The 23,681-nt window shown below is 41.2% G+C and overlaps 1 protein-coding gene across 3 annotated transcripts in view; it reads right to left on the bottom strand.

The window, feature by feature from the left end:
* Positions 1–23,681, bottom strand: part of LOC138757764 (broad substrate specificity ATP-binding cassette transporter ABCG2-like) — a 116,339-nt gene that overhangs the window by 33,977 nt on the left and 58,681 nt on the right. For all 3 annotated transcript variants that reach the window (XM_069925599.1, XM_069925600.1, XM_069925598.1), the window contains exons 9-12: positions 20,081–20,334; positions 15,696–15,778; positions 9,303–9,392; positions 339–463 (exon numbers count right to left, since the gene is read on the bottom strand). In XM_069925599.1, the coding sequence (XP_069781700.1) occupies positions 339–463; positions 9,303–9,392; positions 15,696–15,778; positions 20,081–20,334 (552 nt within the window). The remainder of the gene's footprint in view (positions 1–338; positions 464–9,302; positions 9,393–15,695; positions 15,779–20,080; positions 20,335–23,681) is intronic.

The raw sequence follows: 23,681 nt of genomic DNA, 5'->3' as shown, positions 1-23,681 counted from the left end.
TCTTCATGGATCCTGTGTGACCCGCTGAGATCCTACAGAACTTTTGTGTACTGCTCTTGTTCTCCAGCATCTGCAGACTCCTTGTTTACCTCAAAATCCAGATACCAGTCTTGGTTTCTGCAATATTCATGCTACTTAGCTGGATGTCCATCATCCTGTACAAGCACGTCTTCGCCTGAAATTGGACTCACCTCTTCTGGAGTCTCTTCTCTAAGAGCACTTCAATTTATAATATCCCTCAAATTTCTCACCAATGTTATGTGCCACAACATGTATGCTCCTTGAAGAATTATAGCCTCAGAAGCTCGAGACTGAAAATGATGGAATTTGCTGCTTACCTATCATGAAGTAGACAATAACTGTAAATATCATGGATGGTATTGCCCTCATGGGTACCAGATCGACAAATAGCTTTGCTAGGAAGTAGGAAATTATCCTGTAGTATCCACTGATATATTCATGTCTGTGGTTAAAGATAACATTTTCAAATTACTATTTGTAATTGGAGGTATGCAAATAATAGTTAGCATGTACGTGTCTCAAATAATATAGACAGATCTCTCTGCTAAATATCTCCACATGGATCAATTTTATGCTGCCCAGAAGCTTCACCCATTGATAGCATAAACCTGAAATTTAAGAACTTAGTTTTGAAATGAATAGTATATTAAGTTGGCACTCAGTTTCATTTTTGTTCAAAGTTTCCAATAAAAGAGAATGCTCACTTTATTGGTTCCTAGGATGTGATCCTTCAAATCCACTACATGCAAACAGAAAGTCTAAAGAGGTTCAAAATGCATTGAATGCCCAAGTATTACATATTCCTGCAAATAGCACTTTGTGCTTGAAAATATGAACCTCTAGATTCAAGGACAATTTCTTTCTTGCTGTTATCAGGCTCTTGAATGGATCTCACATTGGCAAAAGATGATGCCCTTGCACTTTCTTTTATCTGCCTGTCCCGCATCGGACTTGTCAGCCACAAACGAGCCTGCAGCTGACGTGGACTTTTCTTCGTCCGCGAAGCCAAGCCAAAGAAAGAAGAAAATACTTTTCCCTATTCCCCACACCATCTTTCGTACTTTCTCCTTACCCTATTCTTTGATGACTGTAACACCATTCCTTACATTTGTTTGTTATTATTGCACTTCCTGCTGAATGAGTTGACTTGCCTGAATAGCACAAGGCTTCTTACTCTTGTTGTGTAAATGTGACAATAAACAATTCAATTCAGTTGTCAGCCACATTCTGGCAAAAGACTTAGAGAGACAATGAACATTTCTGATGTTGATGAAGAGAGAAAATGCCTTGAAGGTGACGACCAAAACAAAAGGTAACATTCCAATTTTTTTCTCAACAAGAGGTCAGGATTTGGAACCCACTGCTTGTTAATGGTAGTTGGGAAAAAAAATTATATCAATACTTGACAGGAAAAAAAAGTTGGAAGAATATGAAGATAGATAAGTGGAACTAACAGTCACTCTTTGAAAGATGATAGCCAGCCACCTACTCTCCTGTACTCTACATTTTAACAATTCACTCAAGCACATGTGAAGGTATTTGGCCACAGATGTTCTACTATTGGTCCACATTCATTGAAGACAGTCAGTTACCTCTTCTGAATTGGCTCATCACATTGGTGACTCATGTTGTGTCCTGTCAGTACTACACCCTTTTTCTCATCTCTTTATCAATCAGTGCCAGGACTAAAACTGCATTAATAGTTTAGGTCTGAAAACCAAAGGTTATTCATTTTTTTTTTAATTTTGCAGTGGTCTTTAAAACCTATTCAGTGTTTGAATAGGAAATTAGATAAACATTTGAAGAAAAAAAACTAGAATACAAGGAAAAAGCATGGAACTCTGGTCCTTATTCTCTTTATTACGTTTAGAGGCATAAAGTTTTATAGCAGTTTTAAATAGTCAAATCAAATTAAGTATTTAGGTAATAAGGTAAATATAAATTACTTATCCTCGTGTGCCGTGGCCAAGCAAGCTGGGACGTGGCAGCGAGGTCCTTGGGTCGTAGGTTTTATATCGGAGTGGCCTTCTCCTATGCAGGTTTCTTACCCGGGCTGGAGGGGCCTGCCTCCCCTCCTAGGTCGGTCCATACTGCCCGGACCGGGGCCGAGGCCGCCGCAGTTCACCCTGTGCCTGGATTGGGGCCGCCGCCTCCCACTCTCTGCCCGGATCGGGGCCTTCGCCTGCCCCACTCGACCGAGGCCGGGGCCGCCGTCTCCCCCTTGCTCCTGCCCGGATCGGGGCCGCCGCCGTCTACCCTTCGCCCGGACCGGGGCCGGGGCCGCTGCTGCTCTCCCTGTGCCTGGACTGGGGCCGCCGCCTCCCACTCCCTGCCCGGACCGGGGCCTCCGCCTGCCTCACTCGACCGAGGCCGGGGCCGCCGTCTCCCCCTTGCTCCTGCCCGTATCGGGGCCGCCGCCGTCTACCCTTCGCCCGGACCGGGGCCGGGGCCGCTGCTGCTCTCCCTGTGCCTGGACTGGGGCCGCCGCCTCCCACTCCCTGTCCGGACCGGGGCCTCCGCCTGCCTCACTCGGCCGAGGCCGGGGCCACCGTCTCCCCCTTGCCCCATGGGTGTAAAGGGTGGGGCCAGTACTGCGCGCACTGCACTCCACCTAAAAGCTCCTTTGCGCAGGCCCGAGGACAGGTCCACGTCCTCCCCCTCCACGTCCTCCCCCTCAAAAGATGCTCACAAACTCAAGCTAGCATGCTGGAACATCAGAACCATGCTAGACAAGGCTGACAGCCACCGACCTGAACGTCGGTCTGCCCTCATTGCACATGAACTCCTCAGACTTGACATCGACATAGCCGCTCTCAGTGAAGTCCGCCTGGCAGATGTAGGCAGCCTCCAAGAACGCGGCGCGGGCTACACTCTCTACTGGTCTGGCAAGCCTTCGGATGAACGACGCCTATCTGGTGTAGGCTTCATGGTCAAGAGCTTCATTGCCTCCAAACTCGAAAACCTTCCGACAGGCCTCTCGGACCGAATCATGTCCATGCGACTCCCACTTCAAAACAAGCGTCACATCACCCTCATCAGTGTCTATGCTCCAACCCTCCAGGCGGAACCAGCAGAAAAGAACAACTTCTACACCGACCTGCGCAACCTCATCCAACGTACCCCTACAGCCGACAAGGTTGTCAACCTGGGCGACTTCAACGCTCGTGTCGGCAAAGACTCAGAAACCTGGCCAGGAATCCTGGGCAAGCATGGCGTCGGCAAGTGCAACGACAATGGGCGCCTCCTGTTGGAGCTCTGCGCAGAACAGCGACTTGTCATTACAAACACCCTTTTTCAGCAGAGGGACAGCCTTAAGACCACCTGGATGCATCCCCGATCCAAACACTGGCACCTCCTGGACTACATCCTGGTGCGAGAAAGTGACAAACAAGATATGCTCCACACCAGGGTCATGCCTAGCGCGGAATGCCACACTGACCATCGGCTGGTTCGCTGCAAGCTCAACCTTCACTTCAAGCCAAAGCCCAGGAACAATAAAGCCCCCAGAAAGAGGTTCAATGTTGGAAACCTGCAGTCAGACGAAGCGAGAGGAAACTTCCAGGCAAACCTCAAAGCAAAGCTCGACGTTGCAACCCGCCTCACGGACCCGTCCCCTGAAACCCTCTGGGATCAGTTGAAGACTACCATACTGCAATCCACTGAAGAGGTACTGGGCTTCTCCTCCAGGAAAAACAAGGACTGGTTTGACGAAAACAGCCAGGAAATCCAGGAGCTGCTGGCAAAGAAGCGAGCTGCCCACCAGGCTCACCTTACAAAGCCGTCCTGTCCAGAGAAGAAACAAGCCTTCCGTCGCGCATGCAGCCATCTTCAGCGCAAACTCCGGGAGATCCAAAATGAGTGGTGGACTAGCCTCGCCAAACGAACGCAGCTCAGCGCGGACATTGGCGACTTCAGGGGTTTCTACGAGGCTCTAAAGGCTGTGTACGGCCCCTCACCCCAAGTCCAAAGCCCGCTGCGCAGCTCAGACGGCAAAGTCCTCCTCAGCGACAAGATCTCCATCCTCAACCGATGGTCAGAACACTTCCAATCTCTTTTCAGTGCCAACCGCTCAGTCCAAGATTCCGCCCTGCTCCAGCTCCCTCAACAGCCCCTAAGGCTAGAGCTGGATGAGGTTCCCACCCTGGATGAGACATATAAGGCAATCGAACAACTGAAAAGTGGCAAAGCAGCAGGTATGGATGGAATGCCCCCAGAAGTCTGGAAGGCTGGCGGCAAAACTCTGCATGCCAAACTCCATGAGTTTTTCAAGCTTTGTTGGGACCAAGGTAAACTGCCTCAGGATCTTCGTGATGCCACCATCATCACCCTGTACAAAAACAAAGGCGAGAAATCAGACTGCTCAAACTACAGGGGAATCACGTTGCTCTCCATTGCAGGCAAAATCTTCGCTAGGATTCTACTAAATAGAATAATACCTAGTGTCGCCGAGAATATTCTCCCAGAATCACAGTGCGGCTTTCGCGCAAACAGAGGAACCACTGACATGGTCTTTGCCCTCAGACAGCTCCAAGAAAAGTGCAGAGAACAAAACAAAGGACTCTACATCACCTTTGTTGACCTCACCAAAGCCTTCGACACCGTGAGCAGGAAAGGGCTTTGGCAAATACTAGAGCGCATCGGATGTCCCCCAAAGTTCCTCAACATGATTATCCAACTGCACGAAAACCAACAAGGTCGGGTCAGATACAGCAATGAGCTCTCTGAACCCTTCTCCATTAACAATGGCGTGAAGCAAGGCTGTGTTCTCGCACCAACCCTCTTTTCAATCTTCTTCAGCATGATGCTGAACCAAGCCATGAAAGACCCCAACAATGAAGACGCTGTTTTCATCCGGTACCGCACGGATGGCAGTCTCTTCAATCTGAGGCGCCTGCAAGCTCACACCAAGACACAAGAGAAACTTGTCCGTGAACTACTCTTTGCAGATGATGCCGCTTTAGTTGCCCATTCAGAGCCAGCTCTTCAGCGCTTGACGTCCTGCTTTGCGGAAACTGCCAAAATGTTTGGCCTGGAAGTCAGCCTGAAGAAAACTGAGGTCCTCCATCAGCCAGCTCCCCCCCCCACCATGACTACCAGCCCCCCCACATCTCCATCGGGCACACAAAACTCAAAACGGTCAACCAGTTTACCTATCTCGGCTGCACCATTTCATCAGATGCAAGGATCGACAATGAGATAGACAACAGACTCGCCAAGGCAAATAGCGCCTTTGGAAGACTACACAAAAGAGTCTGGAAAAACAACCAACTGAAAAACCTCACAAAGATAAGCGTATACAGAGCCGTTGTCATACCCACACTCCTGTTCGGCTCCGAATCATGGGTCCTCTACCGGCACCACCTACGGCTCCTAGAACGCTTCCACCAGCGTTGTCTCCGCTCCATCCTCAACATCCATTGGAGCGCTTACACCCCTAACGTCGAAGTACTCGAGATGGCAGAGGTCGACAGCATCGAGTCCACACTGCTGAAGATCCAGCTGCGCTGGATGGGTCACGTCTCCAGAATGGAGGACCATCGCCTTCCCAAGATCGTGTTATATGGCGAGCTCTCCACTGGCCACCGTGACAGAGGTGCACCAAAGAAAAGGTACAAGGACTGCCTAAAGAAATCTCTTGGTGCCTGCCACATTGACCACCGCCAGTGGGCTGATAACGCCTCAAACCGTGCATCTTGGCGCCTCACAGTTTGGCGGGCAGCAACCTCCTTTGAAGAAGACCGCAGAGCCCACCTCACTGACAAAAGGCAAAGGAGGAAAAACCCAACACCAACCAACCAATTTTCCCTTGCAACCGCTGCAATCGTGTCTGCCTGTCCCGCATCGGACTTGTCAGCCACAAACGAGCCTGCAGCTGACGTGGACTTTTTACCCCCTCCATAAATCTTCGTCCGCGAAGCCAAGCCAAAGAAAAAAGAAATTACTTATCATTAATTTCCATAATAAAAGATTTAAACAAATGGAAGGATTTACCGTTAACTTAGTGGGTAGAGTGAATTGTATAAAAGTGAATATATTTCCTAGACTTCAGCCTTTTTTTCAAAATATTCTTTGTAATATACCAAAAAAGCTTAAGGATTTGAATACAATGGTTAGGAAATTTTTATGGAAGGGAAAATTGGTGAGAGTTTCTGTGCATAAATTAACATGGAAATACGAGTTAGGTGGTTTGAAACTTCCGAATTTTAAAAATTATTATAAAGCTGCTCAATTAAAAATTATAAATAGAATGTTTGATTTGGACAGTCCTTTTACTTGGACAGATATAGAATTAAAGAGAATTGGAGAAGATGAAAGATTATTTTATTTATAAATGAAATAGTAAATTAACAAATTTTTATAAATCATCTATTTTATTTTATTTGATAGGTATTTGGGAAGGGGTAAATAAAGACGTTGGTAATCAAGGTATATTGTCTTGATATACTCCTTTATATCAGAATAAATGTTTACCTTTTCTGGTTAATAATAACCTTCTTAAAATTTGGGATCAGAAAGTAATCAAGATAATAAATGACTGCTTTGAATTAAGTCATTTTTTTTATCATTTGAAAGGCTGAAGGAAAAATATCAAATACCTCATACACTTTTTTTGTTAATATCAAATTAAATCAATGTTGTATGATTATTTTGGGAGACATTTGCTTTTATCTAAAGAATAGAAATTTGAAATGTTGGTCCATGATGGAGGAAAGAAAGGTTTTATTTCTTTTTTTTTTAAACTTTATTTAATATTTTTCAATAAGAATACTTTTACAGAATAAGTAATCTAATAATAATAAAACAATAAAACAAACCCACCCCCTCCCACAACAGATCCCTCAAGAGAAGGATTTTTTAAAAAATTCATTAATTTACAATATTACTTAAATTCATATTCTTCATCTAAGGTGTCCAAATCTTAACAAAAAAAATCATAATTATTATGTAAATTGTATGTTATTTTTTCCATATAAATACATGACTTCAACTCATTATGCCATCGAGTTAAACTTAACTCCACTTCATCTTTCCAAGACATGGCAATACATTTACGAGCAACTGTCAATATTAGACAAATAAACACTGTCTGAAACTTATCCAACCCCAATTCCACTAAAGAAAGATTTTATTTCTGAAATGTATAAATTATTGCAGCAGAAAATGCTCAAAACTGAGTTACATAAATCACGACTTAAATGGGAGAAGGACTTGGAGTTAATTTTGAAAATGATCATTGGAGAAATATTTGTAGAGACAATATGACAAAATTTGTAAATGTTAGGTAGAGACTTGTAACCTATAATTTTATAGATCAATTATATTTGACTTCAGAATGTTTGAGTGTTTTGGATTTGTGTTTTTTTGTTGTAATGATCAGAAAAGTACGTTTTTACACTCAGTATGGTCTTGCGATAAAGTTAGGTGTTTTTGGTAAAGGGTAAAATATTTTTAAAATAAAATTTTATTTAGATACAAAATTTTTTTAAATTAACAGATATTAGTGAATTGGGTTTGTTCTATAAATTAGATAAATTTCAAATGGCGTTTTTGAGATTAGCTTGAACAGAGGCGAGGAAATGTATAGCTATTTCATGGAGAGATCAAATGGAGCTTAATTTACAAAGATGGCATTTGGAATTAAGATTGTGTATTCCAATGGAGAAGATAACATAATTTAAGGGATAAATATTATGTATTTAAAAAGATTTTGAGCCCATACTTGGATTATTTTAATTTGAAAATTTAAGGATAGGGTTTTGAATGCCGCTGGGTCTCCTTATCACATATTAAATGAATTGGTGTTCTCCTCTTCTTTTTTAGATGGGTAGGGGGTTTAGATATAGGATAGAGGAAGGGTGTAGTATTAGATTTGGGGTGGGGGTTTTGAGTTTTGTTTTTACGTACTTTCTTTTTTAGTTTATATTTCTGTAACCATGTTTAAATTTTGATATACTGCTCTATTTCATTTTTTGTAACCATGGCTGTTTCTTTTCTTTTATAAATATTCAAAACTAAAATAAGATTTTACTCCATAGAACAGGCTCTTGTTCAAGCCAACTCATCTGAGCTAGTCCCACTGTCTGTGTTTGGTCTATCATCTGTTTTTTTTCCATCTTATTTCACTATTCTCCTTGCATTTAACATTAATGTTGAATTTTGAGTTATTCACATATCTAAAAATTGTGGCTTGTAAACTGAGGCCTTAATATAGATCAAAGCGCAGCACTGTTCTCTGGGCTCTATTACCATCTTCCAGTTGAAACACAACCATTCATCATGATTTTGTTACTTAGAAAATTTCATGTCTAAATTTCTAAAATGACTCTTTTATGCCATGTGCATCAACTTCACAGACGAGCCTGTTATGCAAGATCTTATCAAAAGCCTGCTTGATGTTCCCGTACAGCACACCAATTACCCTGAGCAACTCTACCTATTATAGCATCAGAAAAAAATTGGCCCCTAATTGATAAAGGCAAGTCAGGGTGGACTTATTATCTTTCCTCTAGGTGACTATCAGGTTGAAGGCACAGAAGCCTGAAGTCCAGCACCTTCAGGTTCAGGAGCACCTATCAGATTCTTGAAACCCCTAACTCTAACTGACTCTGTGACCACCAACAAACCTGTCTGCACTACTGAAATGTCACATTTGCTTCCGCTTAGTTTATCTTTTATTCTGTCTAATTTAATTGGTAGTCGTAGTTTGTGTATCCTGTGTACCTGGTCGGCTGCAGCAAGAAAGAATTGTGTTGCATCTATACATTTTAATTGTATGAAAACAGACTCACACTGACATAGATTAGGTTTCTAAAACTGCTGAGATTGAACTGCCTAGTCTATGGTTGTCTGTTTTCCTTTATTCTCTTTTCTTGAACAACACTTTTAATTTCTCTCCAGAAATCTAGCACTACCCTGTTATCTAAAGAGCACTGAGAAACTATCAGTACCACCCCATGGTGACCTCCTATTTCCCATAGAATCTAAACATCCATTCCGTTATCCCCAGTGGTTCTCAACCTTTTTTTCCATTCACACATCACCTTAAGTCATCCCTTAATAATCACAGAGCACCTATGGTTAGTAAGGGATGACTTAAGGTAGTTTGTGAATGGAAAAAAGGTTGAGAACCACTGTGTTATGCCATGCTACCAGTTTCACTGCACTTTTCACCTGCTGAAAGTTTCCAATCTCTGTCAGCGAATAGTTTTCCCACCTTTAATTATTGGGAATCAAAAACGCTTGGTATAAATACAACAATAAAAAAATCAATTATTACTTACATGAAAATCTTCTTTTCTAGGACAAATAATTCAATGACAGAGATGCTGGAAAAACACAGGTTAGTGGTCAGGAAAAACATTGCACCTACTCTGAAAGAAAACAGAAAGAATCATGTATTACCTTATTTGCTCAATGAACACCAACAACGAGTTCTATATATATTGTGCCATCAACATATTTAACATATTAAAACATTCCAAGACCCTTCTCAACAAAATCATCAGATACAGAGCTACGAAGTTCAAGGTTATTGTCAAAGAGTACATACATGTCATCAGATATAACCCTGAGATTCTTCTTCTTGTGGGCCAGGGAGAGTTGCTAAATAACAGCAACTGTAAACTGTATGCCAGAAGAAAGAAATTAACACAAAAGAAAGAAATTTAAACAAAAGGTTTATATAAGTTGGCACAACATTGTGAATTGAAGGGCCTGTACTGTGCTGTTATGTTCTAAACTATCTGTACAAAAAATGTATAGGTGATGGTGGTAGGAGTGACTCAGTAAACATTTGACCAAATGGGAAGATTTTAGGAAGCATCTTCAAGCAGTGAAAATTATTCTAACCAATAGGAAAAGCACAAGAGCCCACTTTGAAGGAAATCAGAAATTTTGGTGATGGTTTAAGGGAAACAAAGGATTTGCAGGCAGATGAGATTTTAACATCACAGTATTGTCTGACTGGGGGAAATGCAGATCAGTCAAGGTTATGGAAGAGTTGAGGTTTGGATGAACTCTAATTTACAGGGAACAAAATATGGAAAATCAGCCAGCAGACCAATGGGATGGATGAATATTCTCCTGGTTTCCTCATTTTGTTTGAAACAAAGTGAATCCTGCTTTTTTTTCTTTGAACTTCGGGGGGAAATTACATGAATTAAAAACTGAGAAAAAGCACTTGTGGAAATACATTTGCCTTTCTCAATGTAGAAATGAAGCAACATACAATAATTTAGAACAAAGAACAGTAAAGCACGGAATAGGCCCTTTGGTCTGTGCCTACCAGTGTCCATTTAAACTGATATCATCTGTCTGTATCCTGCCTGAACACATGCCTGTCCAAATGTCTCTTAATTGTCACCGACGTATCTGCTTCCACCACCTCCCCTGGCAAACTGTTCTGGGCACCCGCCACTCTAGGTTTTAAAAATAAACTTCTTTCATATGTCCCCTTTTAATTTTCCTCCTCTCACCTTAATGCTATGTCCTCCAGTATTTGACATTTCTACTCTGGGGGGAAAAAATGGTAGTGACTACCCTATCCAATCCTCTCATTATTTTTTTATACTTTACCCCTCAACCTCAGAGAAATCAATCCTAGCTAACCTTTTGCAATATAGACAATATCCTGGTGAACCCCTCTTCGGCACCCTCTCCCAATGTCTCCATGTCTTTCCTACAATGGGGCAACCAGAACTGCATACAATACTCCAAATGAGGCAAAACCAAGTTTTGTACGGTTCCTATTACAGATGATGTGACTGCTTAATCTGGGTAACTGATCTTCCATCTCAGACATCTCTGTTTGTAGCTTTTACAGTATTCCAGTGCAGTTCAGGGAACAGTTTCTCTTCTCCATTTTGGCACATTGTTGTCTTCGGGACTGAACACGGAGCTCAACAATTTCAGAGAAAGGCGGCACAGGGTTAGTAGAGCAACGTTATTACAGCAGCAGTGACTCGGGTTCAAATCTGGATTAAGGAGTTAGTATATTCTCCCTGTGGCCTGCATGAGTTTTCTCCAGGTGCTCTTTTCCTCCCACCTTCCAAAAACGTACAGGGTTGGTAGGTTAGTTGGCCAGCATGGATCTCCTTGGCTGGTAGCACCTTCTACCACCCCATATCATTAAGATTAAATTTAAAAAATAACACGTCTATCCTTTATTTGTTAGAACCGGCCAGTTGCAAATCAAGGTCTATAACATTAACAGGTTCTTCACTAATGCTGAAGACATATGAGAGAATGCAGATGGAATCAGCAGCAAAAAAAAAGTTTGGAGCAACAGAGGAGGTCAAGCACCATCAGTGGGAGAAAAGGAGCGGTCAACATTTCGGGTTTTGACGAAGGGTTCTGACCAGACTCGTTCCGTAGTCTTTTTACTCACTGATGCTGCTTGACCTGCTGAGTTCCTCCAGCAGATTGGTTTTCTCCCCCCCACTGATGCTCACTGACTGATTGGAAATTCCAGCATTTCTTTCACTTCAGAATCTTAACCACCATTGTGTTGGGCATCACACAGATCAACTTTCTCTCACTTACATTCATTCATTTTGCAACCTCTGCTCTTCTCCAGAAGTCAGCCATAATTAACAAGCATTCACTACCCTCTCTCAGGCAGTAACACATTTAGTCTTGATCCTAGTATACACCTTCCCTCTGCTCTTTCTCCCCTTCCCCTGAGCACAATTGTTGACTTATACAGTATATCCAAATCATGGACATGGTGTTTAATCTGTTTCTCCAACATTTTGTTTTTATTTCATACATCGAGCAGCTGCATTCATTTGGCTTTTTGATTACAGGTGTCATGTATTTCTAAACCATCATAATTAATTTACTTATTCATGATTAAAAGGCTAAATAATTAAAGAGGCTCAGTAACAGATTTTCTGTGAAACTCGTGTGTGTGTGTGCATGTGCGTGCGTGCGTGCGTGCGCACACAAAGATGCATTCACCAGGATGCTCTTTATGACCACAGTTCGGCATCTAACACCATCATCCCTTCAAAACTGATCAGCAAACTCCAAAACGTGGGACTCAACACCCCACTGTGTAATTGAATCCTGGCTTTCCTCACCTCCAGACCAGGATTGGTAAGAACTTCTCCTCCACAATCTCCATCAGTACCAGAGCACCACAGGGCTGTGTTCTTAGCCCCCTGCTCTACTCACTTTACACCTACGACTGTGTGGCTCAGTACAACATTAATACCATACCATCGATAAATTTGCCGACAATACCACAGTAGTGGGTTGTATAAAGAGAGGTGATGAGTCAACATACAGGAGGGAGGTTGTAAACTTGGCTGAATGAATGAAAGGTTGTTATTGGTTCACCAATGTCACCAAAACTAAAGAACTGATTCTTGACTTCAGGAAGGGAAAGCCAGAGGTATACAATCCATTGATTATTGGGGGATCAGAGGTGGATAGGGTGAGCAAATTTAAGTTCTTGGGAGTCACTATCTCGGAGGATCTTTCCTGGACCCAACTAATGGCATCATGAAGAAAGCACGTCAGGAGAGGAGTCACGTGATGGAGTAGTGGCCGGACGGTGAACTCCAGCCCTCTCCAGAAAAGTCGGGAAAAACAAAGGAAAACACAAAGGCACAGAAATAAAAGTTACAGAAAAGTGAGTATAAAGGTGGAAAGAAGATGGCGACAAAAAAAGAAAAATCGAAAGCAACGGTAAGAAGAGAGGAAGAGAAGACAAAGGAGGAAAAAGGTGAAGGCCTTACCTGTCCGAAGAGGCCCGCTGCGGAGAGAGAAACCCGCTCCCTCAGGTCGGTAAATAATGGACTACAAAAATGGCTCGCTGAGCCGAGTAAAAGTGCGCAACCGCGCATGCAAAAAAACACACCGACGGGAGGGGGGACCAGCTGGGGAGTCGATCTCCACAGCCGGCAACGACACCTGCAGAACACCTGCAGCAAGAAGAGACCACAGAAGACAATGGAAACAAGAAAGAAGAGGAGGAAAGGGCACCAAAGAAACAACAGATGGCCAACCCAGAGGAAGAAGAAGAGGAAGAGGAAGAGTACAGTGAAATAGAAGAAGAAAAGAAAGGCAAGATAAAGGATATACTTTCTCTTATTAAAGGATACATGGAGTCATTTAAAGAATGGCAAACACAGGAATTTAATGATTTAAGAAAAAGAATAAACAACACAGAAGAGAAAATGAATAAAATAGAAATGACCTTAACAGAAATGGGAAAGAAAATGGACAAGATGGAAGAGCGGGCAGTAGCAGCAGAAATGGAGGTAGAAGACTTAAAAAAGAAATTGGAGGAATCTAATAAAAAAACTAAAGAGACACAAGAACTACTAGCTCAAAAAATAGATACAATGGAAAATTATAACAGAAGAAATAACATAAAGATAGTGGGCCTTAAGGAAGATGAAGAAGGCAAGAATATGAGGGAGTTTATAAAAGAGTGGATCCCTAAGACCCTAGGATGTCCAGAACTACAGCAAGAAATGGAAATAGAAAGGGCACATAGAGTATTGGCCTCTAAACCACAACCACAACAAAAACCAAGATCTATTGTAGTAAAATTCCTAAGGTATACTACAAGAGAAAAGGTACTGGAGAGAACAATGGAAAAAGTAAGAGAGGGCAACAAACCACTGGAGTATAAAGGGCAAAAAATCTTCATTTATCCAGATATAAGTTTTGAACTCCTAAAGAAGAGAAAAGAGTTCAATACAGCAAAGGCGATTTTATGGAAGGGTATAAATTTATACTAAAGCATCCAGCGGTATTGAAAATATTTATTCCAGGACAACAAAACAGACTATTCTCGGATCCAGAAGAAGCACGAAAATTTGCAGAACAATTACAAAAATAGACTGAGGGAGGAAGACGGGTAATGAGAGTAAAAATGATCACGATTGATATGTATGTGGGTAAAGACAAAAATAGACTGAGGGATGAAGACGGGTAATGAGAGTAAAAATGATCACGATTGATATGTATGCGGGTAAAGAGGTATAAGAGTGAATAGAGACAATGTGCATACGTGAATGTATCTGTACTTAGAGGAAAATATAGATAGTATAGACAAGAATTAATAAGGGAAGGTAATGGAATAGAGAGAATAAGGAGGGAATTAAAAGAGTGACCTTTGTGACATATGAAAAGTGAAATCTTTTCTGGGGGGGGGCGGGGTGGGGGGAAATAGTGGTCACTGTAAAATCAGTTGACGCTTGCGAGTGGATTCGCAAATCCAAATGGAGAGGGGAGATGTGGTTGTCCGACAAGGGATAAAGGACAACTCAGGAGGGGAAGGGGAGATTGGGGATAAATAAGATAGAAATAGGAGAATAAGGAAAATGTTGGATGTTGTAGGAATGTTGTCTTATAAAGAGTTGAAAATAAGAAAACAGAAATGGAAAAGGAGGAAAGGTAATGATGGAAAAACGGAAAGAGAAGATAAACAAAATATAAAAGGGCTACGCTGAACTATATGACTTTAAATATTAATGGAATTCATAACCAAATTAAAAGGAAGAAACTACTAAATTTAAATGAATAAATGTATTCCATTAGAAAAAATAACATATAGGTTAAGAAATAATATTGAAATATTCGAACAAGTATGGGAGCCTTACATTAAATACAATAGCGAAAACCTACCGGGGACAAACATTACCTAAGTTGATGGAAGGAGAAGGAAAGAAAAGAATGGACTCAGTAGAATTTCTGGTGTATTTTTGTTGAATGACAACATTGACTGACTGGCTTAATGCAACCTAGATTGTATACCTAAAATGGACGAGAGGGGGGGTGGGGGGGTGGCTTGGGAGGAGGGAGGGGGGGGGAGAAAAAGTCACTGTATATGTGTGAAAAAGAAATAGTGTATATCATGGCTAATGTGATTTATGGTGTGAAAAATAAAAAATTTAATTAAAAAAAAAAGAAAGCACGTCAGGAGTTTGTGGAGGTGAGCTGTGGTATGACACCAGAAATCCTGGCAAAATTCTACAGATGTGTAGTGAAAAGTGTGCTGACCAGCGCTATCATGGCCTAGTACGAGAACACCAATATCCTTGAGTGTAAAGTCCTGCAAAAGGTAGTGACACAGCTCAGGACACAGGAAAATCCCTCCCCTCTATAAAGAACACCTACAGGGAACAATCAAAAAGGATCCACAACACCCAGCACACACTCTGTTCTCGCTGCTGCCATCAGGAAAGAGGTTTAGGTGTCATAAGTCTCACACCACCAGGTTCAGGAACAGCTGCTACCCCTCCACGATCAGACTCCTCAACAACAAACTCAATCAGGGACTCATTTAAGGTCTCTTACTTTGCACTTGATTTTTGTAATTGTTTCTGTATTGCACAGTTTGTTTATATTCGTAATCTGTTTACAGTTCTTTATTTATTTACATCTGGACATTGTGTACAGTTTTTTTTTCCTTTGCACCAACACTAAGTGGTAATTCTGCCTGGCCTGAAGAAAAAAGAATCTCAGAGTTGTATGTATGTCATGTATGTACTCTGACAACACATCTGAAATATGTGCATGTGTCTACACATACAGAATATAAATCAATTAATGACTATTAGTGTGACAACAGTAAAAAAAAATAGAAACACACACAGATATATTTTACAGGTTTTCCTTCATGTTAGAATTCCATTGAGGTGATGAAACCTTTGACTGACCTGTTTTGAATTCCAGCCATATTATTTTCCACTCCAAAGAATATGGCTCCAACAATCAATCCCAAAATAATTGAAACCATCACCTAATAAAGATGAGCAAAACAGATGGTCAATTAAATCAAGAGGATTTTCTGATCTCCTTTATTCTCTCATTCCTGGTTTTTCCATGCAATTTCTCTTCTGAATTTTTTGATGGTGCAAAACCATATACCATGGGTATGGGGTAACTTCTGTTCCTTGTCTTAGGGTAGACTTAAGTGGAAACACTACATCCGATGCTGGACCCATTTTTAAAGCAATCAACGTTTCAGGTATGAGTCCTTCATCAGGGATGCTAAAGATCAGCCATATGTCTGAATAAGAAGATGGGTGGGTGGGGGGTGGTGAGGAGATGGACCACTGGCTTACATATGATAAGTGAATGCTTGTGGGAGTGGGAAGGAAAGAAAGGAGCTGAGGTGAAAAGGGGAGGGGGCTATAAAAGAAGTTCTCAGATTGGAGGAAGGTCAGGAACTCACCCCACCATTTGCTTTCTCTCATCACTCTTTTCTCTGTTCAGCATCCACACCTTCCTTTCTCTGGCTCCCCCATCCCTTCCCTTCCTTCCTCCTAGTTCATCTTTCAGCTCTCTGCTCCTCCCTCTCCCACTTCCCAGTTCCTTTCCTTTCTTACATCTCCCTCTGGATTTCACCGATCATTTGTAAGCCTGTGCCCCTCACCCCTTCACTCCAACATTCTTCTTTGGCCACTAATAAAATCCGTGCCATCTCCGATGAAGGGATCAAGCCTATAATGTCGCCCTCTGATTGCTTTTCATGGATGCTGCCTCCAGCACTATTGTGTGTTGTTCCACTTCCTCAGTGTCTACAGACTCCTTGTTTAACCCTGATCTCGTTTTTACCAGAACCCCACGGTCAGGCAACTCAAAATGTTATCAATTGTTAACCTTTTAATAGATTCATCCTTTAACCTAAAGGGCTGTATATGTCAGATGTGGGATTCCTATATTCCCCAACCAGTGCCCAGTAATGCAGAAGGCAGCAAACATAGCCAGGTTCATCCATCACAGGCTCTGACCTATCCATTGCAGCCAACTATGTGAAGGGCCAACACAACAGATCCTTGCCATCTTGGTCCCAACCTCTTCTCACTGTCCCTTCAGACAGAAGGTACAGCAGCCTGTAAAACAGCACCTCTTCAGACTTGTGGATCTTCCTTCCTTGGTACACTAATCAAGGACTGTCTGCAAGTCACTTTTTAGGACTAGGATTACACTGAATTTTTATTATCTATCTTATATATTTATTGACTCTTTTAATTTAATTCAATTAGTTTATATGTTTTTTTAATACAGTAAAACCTCGTTAGAACCCAGTAGTTGGGGTCCAAGATTTCATACCGCATTACAGCCGAGCCGTGGAACAGATGCATATATGTCATGATTCAGGAAGCAGGAAAACAGAATACTGTGACTCCAACCCGACAGTAAGACCTTTAAACTCCACATAGTAACGTACACATCTTGTAAATGAGTCATGAGTCCATTTTTGAGTTTGTGGCTGTTAGCCACTGTTAGCCTGACATCCTAAAATCTATTAGCATTTGTATAATATGCATGATAATCACAGATAAATCTTCCTGGAACTGTGAGATAGTTACCACTGCTTCCAGAATCTATGAAGAATTACCATGATTCCAGGATCTGTGAGAGAGAGTTCCCATCATTTCCTGGATCTGTGAGATAGTTGCAATTACTTAACCCAGTTAAACTATTAGGATTTTCTCTTCAAATGTTGAGGTGTTCATGAACCTTGACCAACACTGTGAACATATTACATTCAATTACTAAAAACTTTTCCTGAAAGTGCATCCATGGTACCTTGAGGCAGATGTGGAAATCGCAGACAAACAAAAAGCAACCTGCTGGAGGAACTCACTGGGACAAGCAGCATCCGCGGGAGAAAAGAACGGTCAACATTTCAGGTCAGACTCCGTCATCAAGACCAAGTCCAGATGAAGAGTTCCAATCGGAAACATTGATTTCTCCTCATTGGCGCCGTTCAACCCTGCTGAGTTCTTCCAGCAGATTGGTTCTTGTACCTTTAGCTGTGCAGCAATTCAAACTGCTATGGAGCACACCACTGTGCTGAAGCAACTGAGATGTTCAGCAAACAAGACACCAACTTCTTGAACTCATTATCCAAAGACACCAGCATGGGAAAACTAACATTCAAGCAAGAGAGACTATGCACAACTGTGTCTAAAGTCAGAATGCAATTCACAACTGGGGCAAGGGGAATATTGACTTGAAGGATGGTGCATTAATATTGCACTTTCCACATAGAAGGCATCCCAACTCATTCTCACAATCAGTCAAATACTCTTTCAAATACAGTCAGTTTATTGCTGTGAAATACAGCGACCAATGGCTAACGCAATGCTATTACTGGTCCAGTGACTTGGGTTCAAAACCACCACTGTCTGTAAGGAGATTGTACTTTCTTCCCATGTCCACATGGATTGCCTCCGGGTGCTCTGGTTTCCTCCCATGTTTCAAAAGACGCATGAGGTTAGTGGGTTAATTGATCACACATGGGCAGCACGGGCTCGTGTGCCAGAGGGCCTGTTGCATGCTATACTGTATCTTTAAACAAAAATAAATAAATCTGCACACAGGAATCTCCCAATAACAGTAATGAGGTAAAGTTCAGGTAATCTAAGGATGACAATGTTGGCTAGGACAATTGCAGCACAAGTAACAGGGAAGTTGCTTTGTTTCTCCAGAAGCAAGGAATGGATGACAGATCACTGCAGGCTAGGCTGGCTTTCTCTGGTCAGCCTGTGCAGTAACTGATGTTGCAATGAAAACTGAATACCAAACACAAATGATAGGGAATTACATGGTTCTGGATCACATCTATAGATGGCTATATGTAATTTCAGGGATAACCTGTTGATCTGCTCACAGAATAACCCTTCTCTCTGTATTTTATGATAAACTTAAATATTTAATTGCCATCTATAAAATACAATTAAGATACAGTGCCAGCCTTTCCCAAATTTCAACATTCCTGAAGGTTTGTGGTTAATGTTTATTCTCACATGATACCTGGTACAGCGAGAAGGTACTTCCGCAAACTGGTCAACGCTAACCTTCACACAGCTGTACCAAGTGGAAATCAGAAAGCATAGAGTCACAATGAAGCAAAGGATTGCTTAGCAAGGGCAGGAATGAGAGCGCTGTTGTGAGATTCATTCAGAAGCCTGGTGGATGTGGAGAAGAAACTATCTTTAAGCTGACTGGTGTGTAATTCCATCCTTTGAGCTTTCCCCTCATGGGAAGAGGAAGAAGAGTGTAGAGATATGGATGGAGTTCATGAAGGGGTGGGAAATTTGCCTATGGTCTGAGCTGAGGTGTTCTGATCAGATTCTTCATCCTTTACCTAGAAATTAATGGAATATCAGGAACAGTTGCCAGATGGATCTGTTGAATTCTGATGAATGTTCACAGCCAGTGGGTCCTCCTGGACCAGTATGAAGAATTCATCCCACAGTGAGATCAATCCTAACCTCAAGGCACAGGGGATAACTTTGGGGTCTCATGGAGACGTACAAGTTTCTGTCAGGACTGGACAGATCAGATGCAGGAAGAATGTTCCTGTTGGGCATGTTCAGAACAAGGGGTCACAGTCTAAGGAAAAGGGGAAAACTATTTAGGACTGAGATGTGGAAAAGCTTCTTCATTCAGTGAGTCGTGAACTGTTGGAACACCCTGGCACAGAAAGTTGTTGAGGCCAGATTGTTAGATATATTCAAAAGGGAGTTGGATGTGGCCCTTGTAGTTAAATGGATCTAGTGGTATGTACAGAAAGCAGGAATAGGGGACTGAGATGGCATGATCAGCCATGATTGCACTGAAAGGGCTGAATGGCCTATTCCACCTATATTATCTGAAATTTATGATTTGATATAGTATTTTCTATCATATATGCAAGTATAATGTAGAGATGCATTAAAATTTACATTTTAAATTTAGACAGACGACGTTGACAGGTCATGAGCCCGTGCCCACCAAATACACCAATTAACCGACAAGCCTATGTTTTTGAAGGGTGGCGGAGCCCCCAGGGAAAATACATGTGGAGGACGTACAAACTCCTTAGCGCGGAATTTTAACCCAGATTACTGATGCTTTGATAGTGTTGCTTTAAACGCTGTGCTAACCATGAGAACACACGTACCCACCTGAGTGAAACAGGAACACATTAAGGTCTGTTCCACAGCACCAAATCAGAGTGTTGGGCCTCTATTTTTGTACCTCTGGTTTGGAGTTTCTGAACTGCATCACATTAAACCAATAATCAGCATAACATTCCAAATCTTACCTGAGCAATTGAGGCCTGTGGATTCCTGAGGAGGTTTTTAAACGATCGCTTAGTCACCCACTTCAATTGGTGCCAGAATGAAGTTGCATAAGTGATCTGTCTAGAAACTGAAACAGAGTCTCCAGCTTTGCCTTGAGAAGTGTTGTTTAATTCGGACATCATCTCCTTGTAGTAGATCGATTTGGTGAATTCCTCTGCCAGGTTCTCAGCTAAGCTCATTTCCTTCTTCAAATCCGATTCATCAAGAGCCAGCTCTTGAATGAGAAAAAAGGTAAATATTTCTGTTGCTCAAATCAAATCCATCAGATTTAAACTCAACATCGCTTAAGAAGCATAGACTAACATTTTAATATTTTTATTTTCCTAATTGATGAAGGAAATTCTGCAAATGGAGAGTGATCACCTGCAGTGATTTTAATTAAAAAAGGACAGAATGCTTGTGGATATAGATTGGCATTGTTTCCTTGTGCAGAGGAAAGATGTAAAACTGGTCATTCTTCAAGGGTCCATGGGTGTAAAACCGCAGAATACAACATGCGCTGACCGCACGGATTCAGCCGTTAATGGTAAAGTCCGTGCTTCTTAGCTTGTTATTTGCATGTAAAGGCACAGTTACTTAAGATCACGTGCTGATGAGTAGTGAATCAAAGTCATCCAAAATGATCCCTGATAAAGGGCCAAGGTGCGTGCTCTGCCAAGTTCCTCCAGCACATTTGTGTACTGCACTTGTTCACATATTTTTAGGTTGTTCTTACCCTGCTTGGCCAGTAGGTGACTCCACACACAAGCAATATAATAAATTCTGAGCTACCACCTGCTGTGGTCTCCTCTACATCGGAGAGATTGGACATAGACTGGGAGATCACTTTGTTGAGCAACTTGGCTCTGTCCGCTGCAATAGTGTGGATCTCCCAGTGGCCACCCATTTCAATTCTCCATCCCATTCCTTTGCCGACATGTCTGTCCATGGTCTCAGGTACTGCCAGAATTAGACTACCTGTAAATTGGAGGAACACTACCTCATCTTCTGACTGGGTACCCTCCAACCAGATGGCATTAACATCGACTTCTCTGGCTTTCGTTAAACACCCCCCCCCCCAACCTTTGCTCCCCACCCCCCCCTTCACACAAATGTGATCAATTCTACCTAGTCCCTTATCACATCCAATTAACACTTTTCGTAGGTCACATGACTTTGAGAAATATATTGGCAAATTCTAACATTTTGAAGCAGTTCAGAAGTCAAGACTCTGGAACACACATTTGGAAGAAGATTAACGTAGAAATGAAAAAAACAAATTACCAACTACCAAAATTATTATTGATGCAAAATCAACTAATCCCTTTCACAATAGATAACCTTTCCTTTAGAGAATAGAAGAGAAAAGGTATTAAAAGAATAGAAAATATGTTTTTGGGAAATAATTTATTATCATGTGAACAAATGAAGTACAAATATGGAATAACTCACGGTACAATGTTTGCATACCACCAACTGAAAACCTACTTAAAAGGACAAATTGGGAAGCAGACAGAGATTACCAGAAGGAAGCAGCTTTGAATATGTGATTACAGACACAATGATAATTAAAAGATTTATAACGAACATGTACATCAAACTGCAAGAGAAAGAGAAAGCTGTAAACCCAAACAAAAATGGGAACAAGAACTAAACATAAAGATAAAAAAATGAAATATGGGAAAAATTATGCTCCAGAACTATTAGAAATATAATAAATATGAGGTTACGCATGATACAGTATAATTGGTTACATCACGTCCCAAAAGTTAAATAAATGGGATCCAACATTATCAGATAGATGTTTTCGCTGTAAGAAGGAAACAGGAAGAACAGTACATGCAATCTGGGCATGTGAGAAAGTGAAAAAGTTTTGGGAAGATCTAAATCAGGTATTAAATAAAATCACAAAAAGCAACATTCCAAAAAATCCAGAGATCTTTCCTCTAAGTAATATAAGAAGTAAAGAATTAGGCCTCAAGCTGGATGAAGCGCAAAAAAGATTTATTATGATAGCCTTAGCTGAGCAAAAAAATTTATAATGTCAACTTGGAAATCAGAAGAGAGCCTGAGAATACAGCAATGGTAAATGAAAATGAATAAATGTATTCCATTGGAAAAAATAACATATAATTTAAAAAATAAAGTCACATTATTTGAACAAATTTGGGAACCGTACATGAAACACAACAGAGAGGGCCTACCGCGGACCTCCACCCCCTAAAATGAATGAGAAGAAGACGAAATGAACTGACCCAGTGTGTAAAAGTAGATGACACAATTTTCTTGTTTATTTTTATTGTGTGATGACATTATTTAATGGGTTTATTGTATATGTTGAATATTTATTGGTTTGGGAGGGGGGTGGGAAGGGGGGAGGGGGGAAAAATGACACTGTGTATATTCAAGAGGGAAATGTTTGTATGTATTTTGGTTAATACGGTTCATAGTGTGAAAATTTTTTTTTAATTAAAAAAAGACTCTGGAACACACAGGAGTTGGACCCTTGGGAAAGACCGGGTTGAATTGCAATAATTGGAATAGGTGCTGTTATGTGTTACTCCTAATCAAAGGGGAAATAGGTATCCCTATTTCAAAAGGGAGACCACTTTCTGGCTGCTTTTCTTTTGAGAATAAAGAATGCAGCCTCTTCGTGGAAGGAAACTTCGTGACTGAAGGAGATAAGAGGGAGTTGCAGATAACTAGTGTGAGAGATTAAGAAGAAATCTCTTCCTGGAAAACACTCAACAAGATTTGTGAGTTTGGGAATATCTAAGAACTTGAATATTAACTTGATATTGCTTTTAAGCAACAATTTAAAGAAAACACATGCTTCACTCCTGCTTTATCATTACTTCTGAACCAATATTTAAAAAGATCCTAAAAGTTGAATAAGATGTTTGAAACTGGACTGTAAAATTGTCTTTTTAAGAATCCAGCAAAAACTGTAATGGTTTTGGACTTTAACAGACACACACACTTACATCTGCATATAGTGGGGTTTTAAGTTTAAAGGTAAGTAAGACATGCTATGTTATTAATAGTTTAATTAAAAACTATCATTTTGAATTTAACATTGTCTGGTGAATTTTCCATTGCTGTTCCTTTGTTAGTTCGAATAAGATTTTATTAGTTTGTAACACAGCATCTGCAGCCTATTGTGTTTCTCTCCAAACACTCCCCATCATCGAGAACATCTACAGGGAATGCTGTTGTCTGAGAACAGCAGCGATCATAAAGGATCCACACTATTCAGCACACACTCTATACTCGCTGCTGCTACCAGGAAAGAGGTATCAGTGCCACAAGACTCACACCACCAAGTACAGGAACAGCTGCTACCCTTCCACCATCAGACTCCTCAACAATAATCTCAATCAGGGACTCGTTTAAGGACTCTTACTTTATTTTTTTTAAATAAATTCTCTCTGTATTGCACAGTTGGCTTGCTTACATTCACTACCTGTTTAGAGTTCTTTATTTGTTTACATGTAAATGCTGTGTAGTTTTTTATTCCACCACCATTAAGTAGTGATTCTGCATCTCAAGTAGCAGCACGCCATCGCGGCAATCAAGCTGGCA

The sequence above is a fragment of the Narcine bancroftii genome, chromosome 3, assembly GCF_036971445.1.
Source record: "Narcine bancroftii isolate sNarBan1 chromosome 3, sNarBan1.hap1, whole genome shotgun sequence".
In the NCBI taxonomy this organism is placed as follows: domain Eukaryota; kingdom Metazoa; phylum Chordata; class Chondrichthyes; order Torpediniformes; family Narcinidae; genus Narcine; species Narcine bancroftii.
The sequence above is the reverse complement of the archived record's forward strand: the minus strand, read 5'-3'. Positions and strand labels throughout refer to the sequence as shown.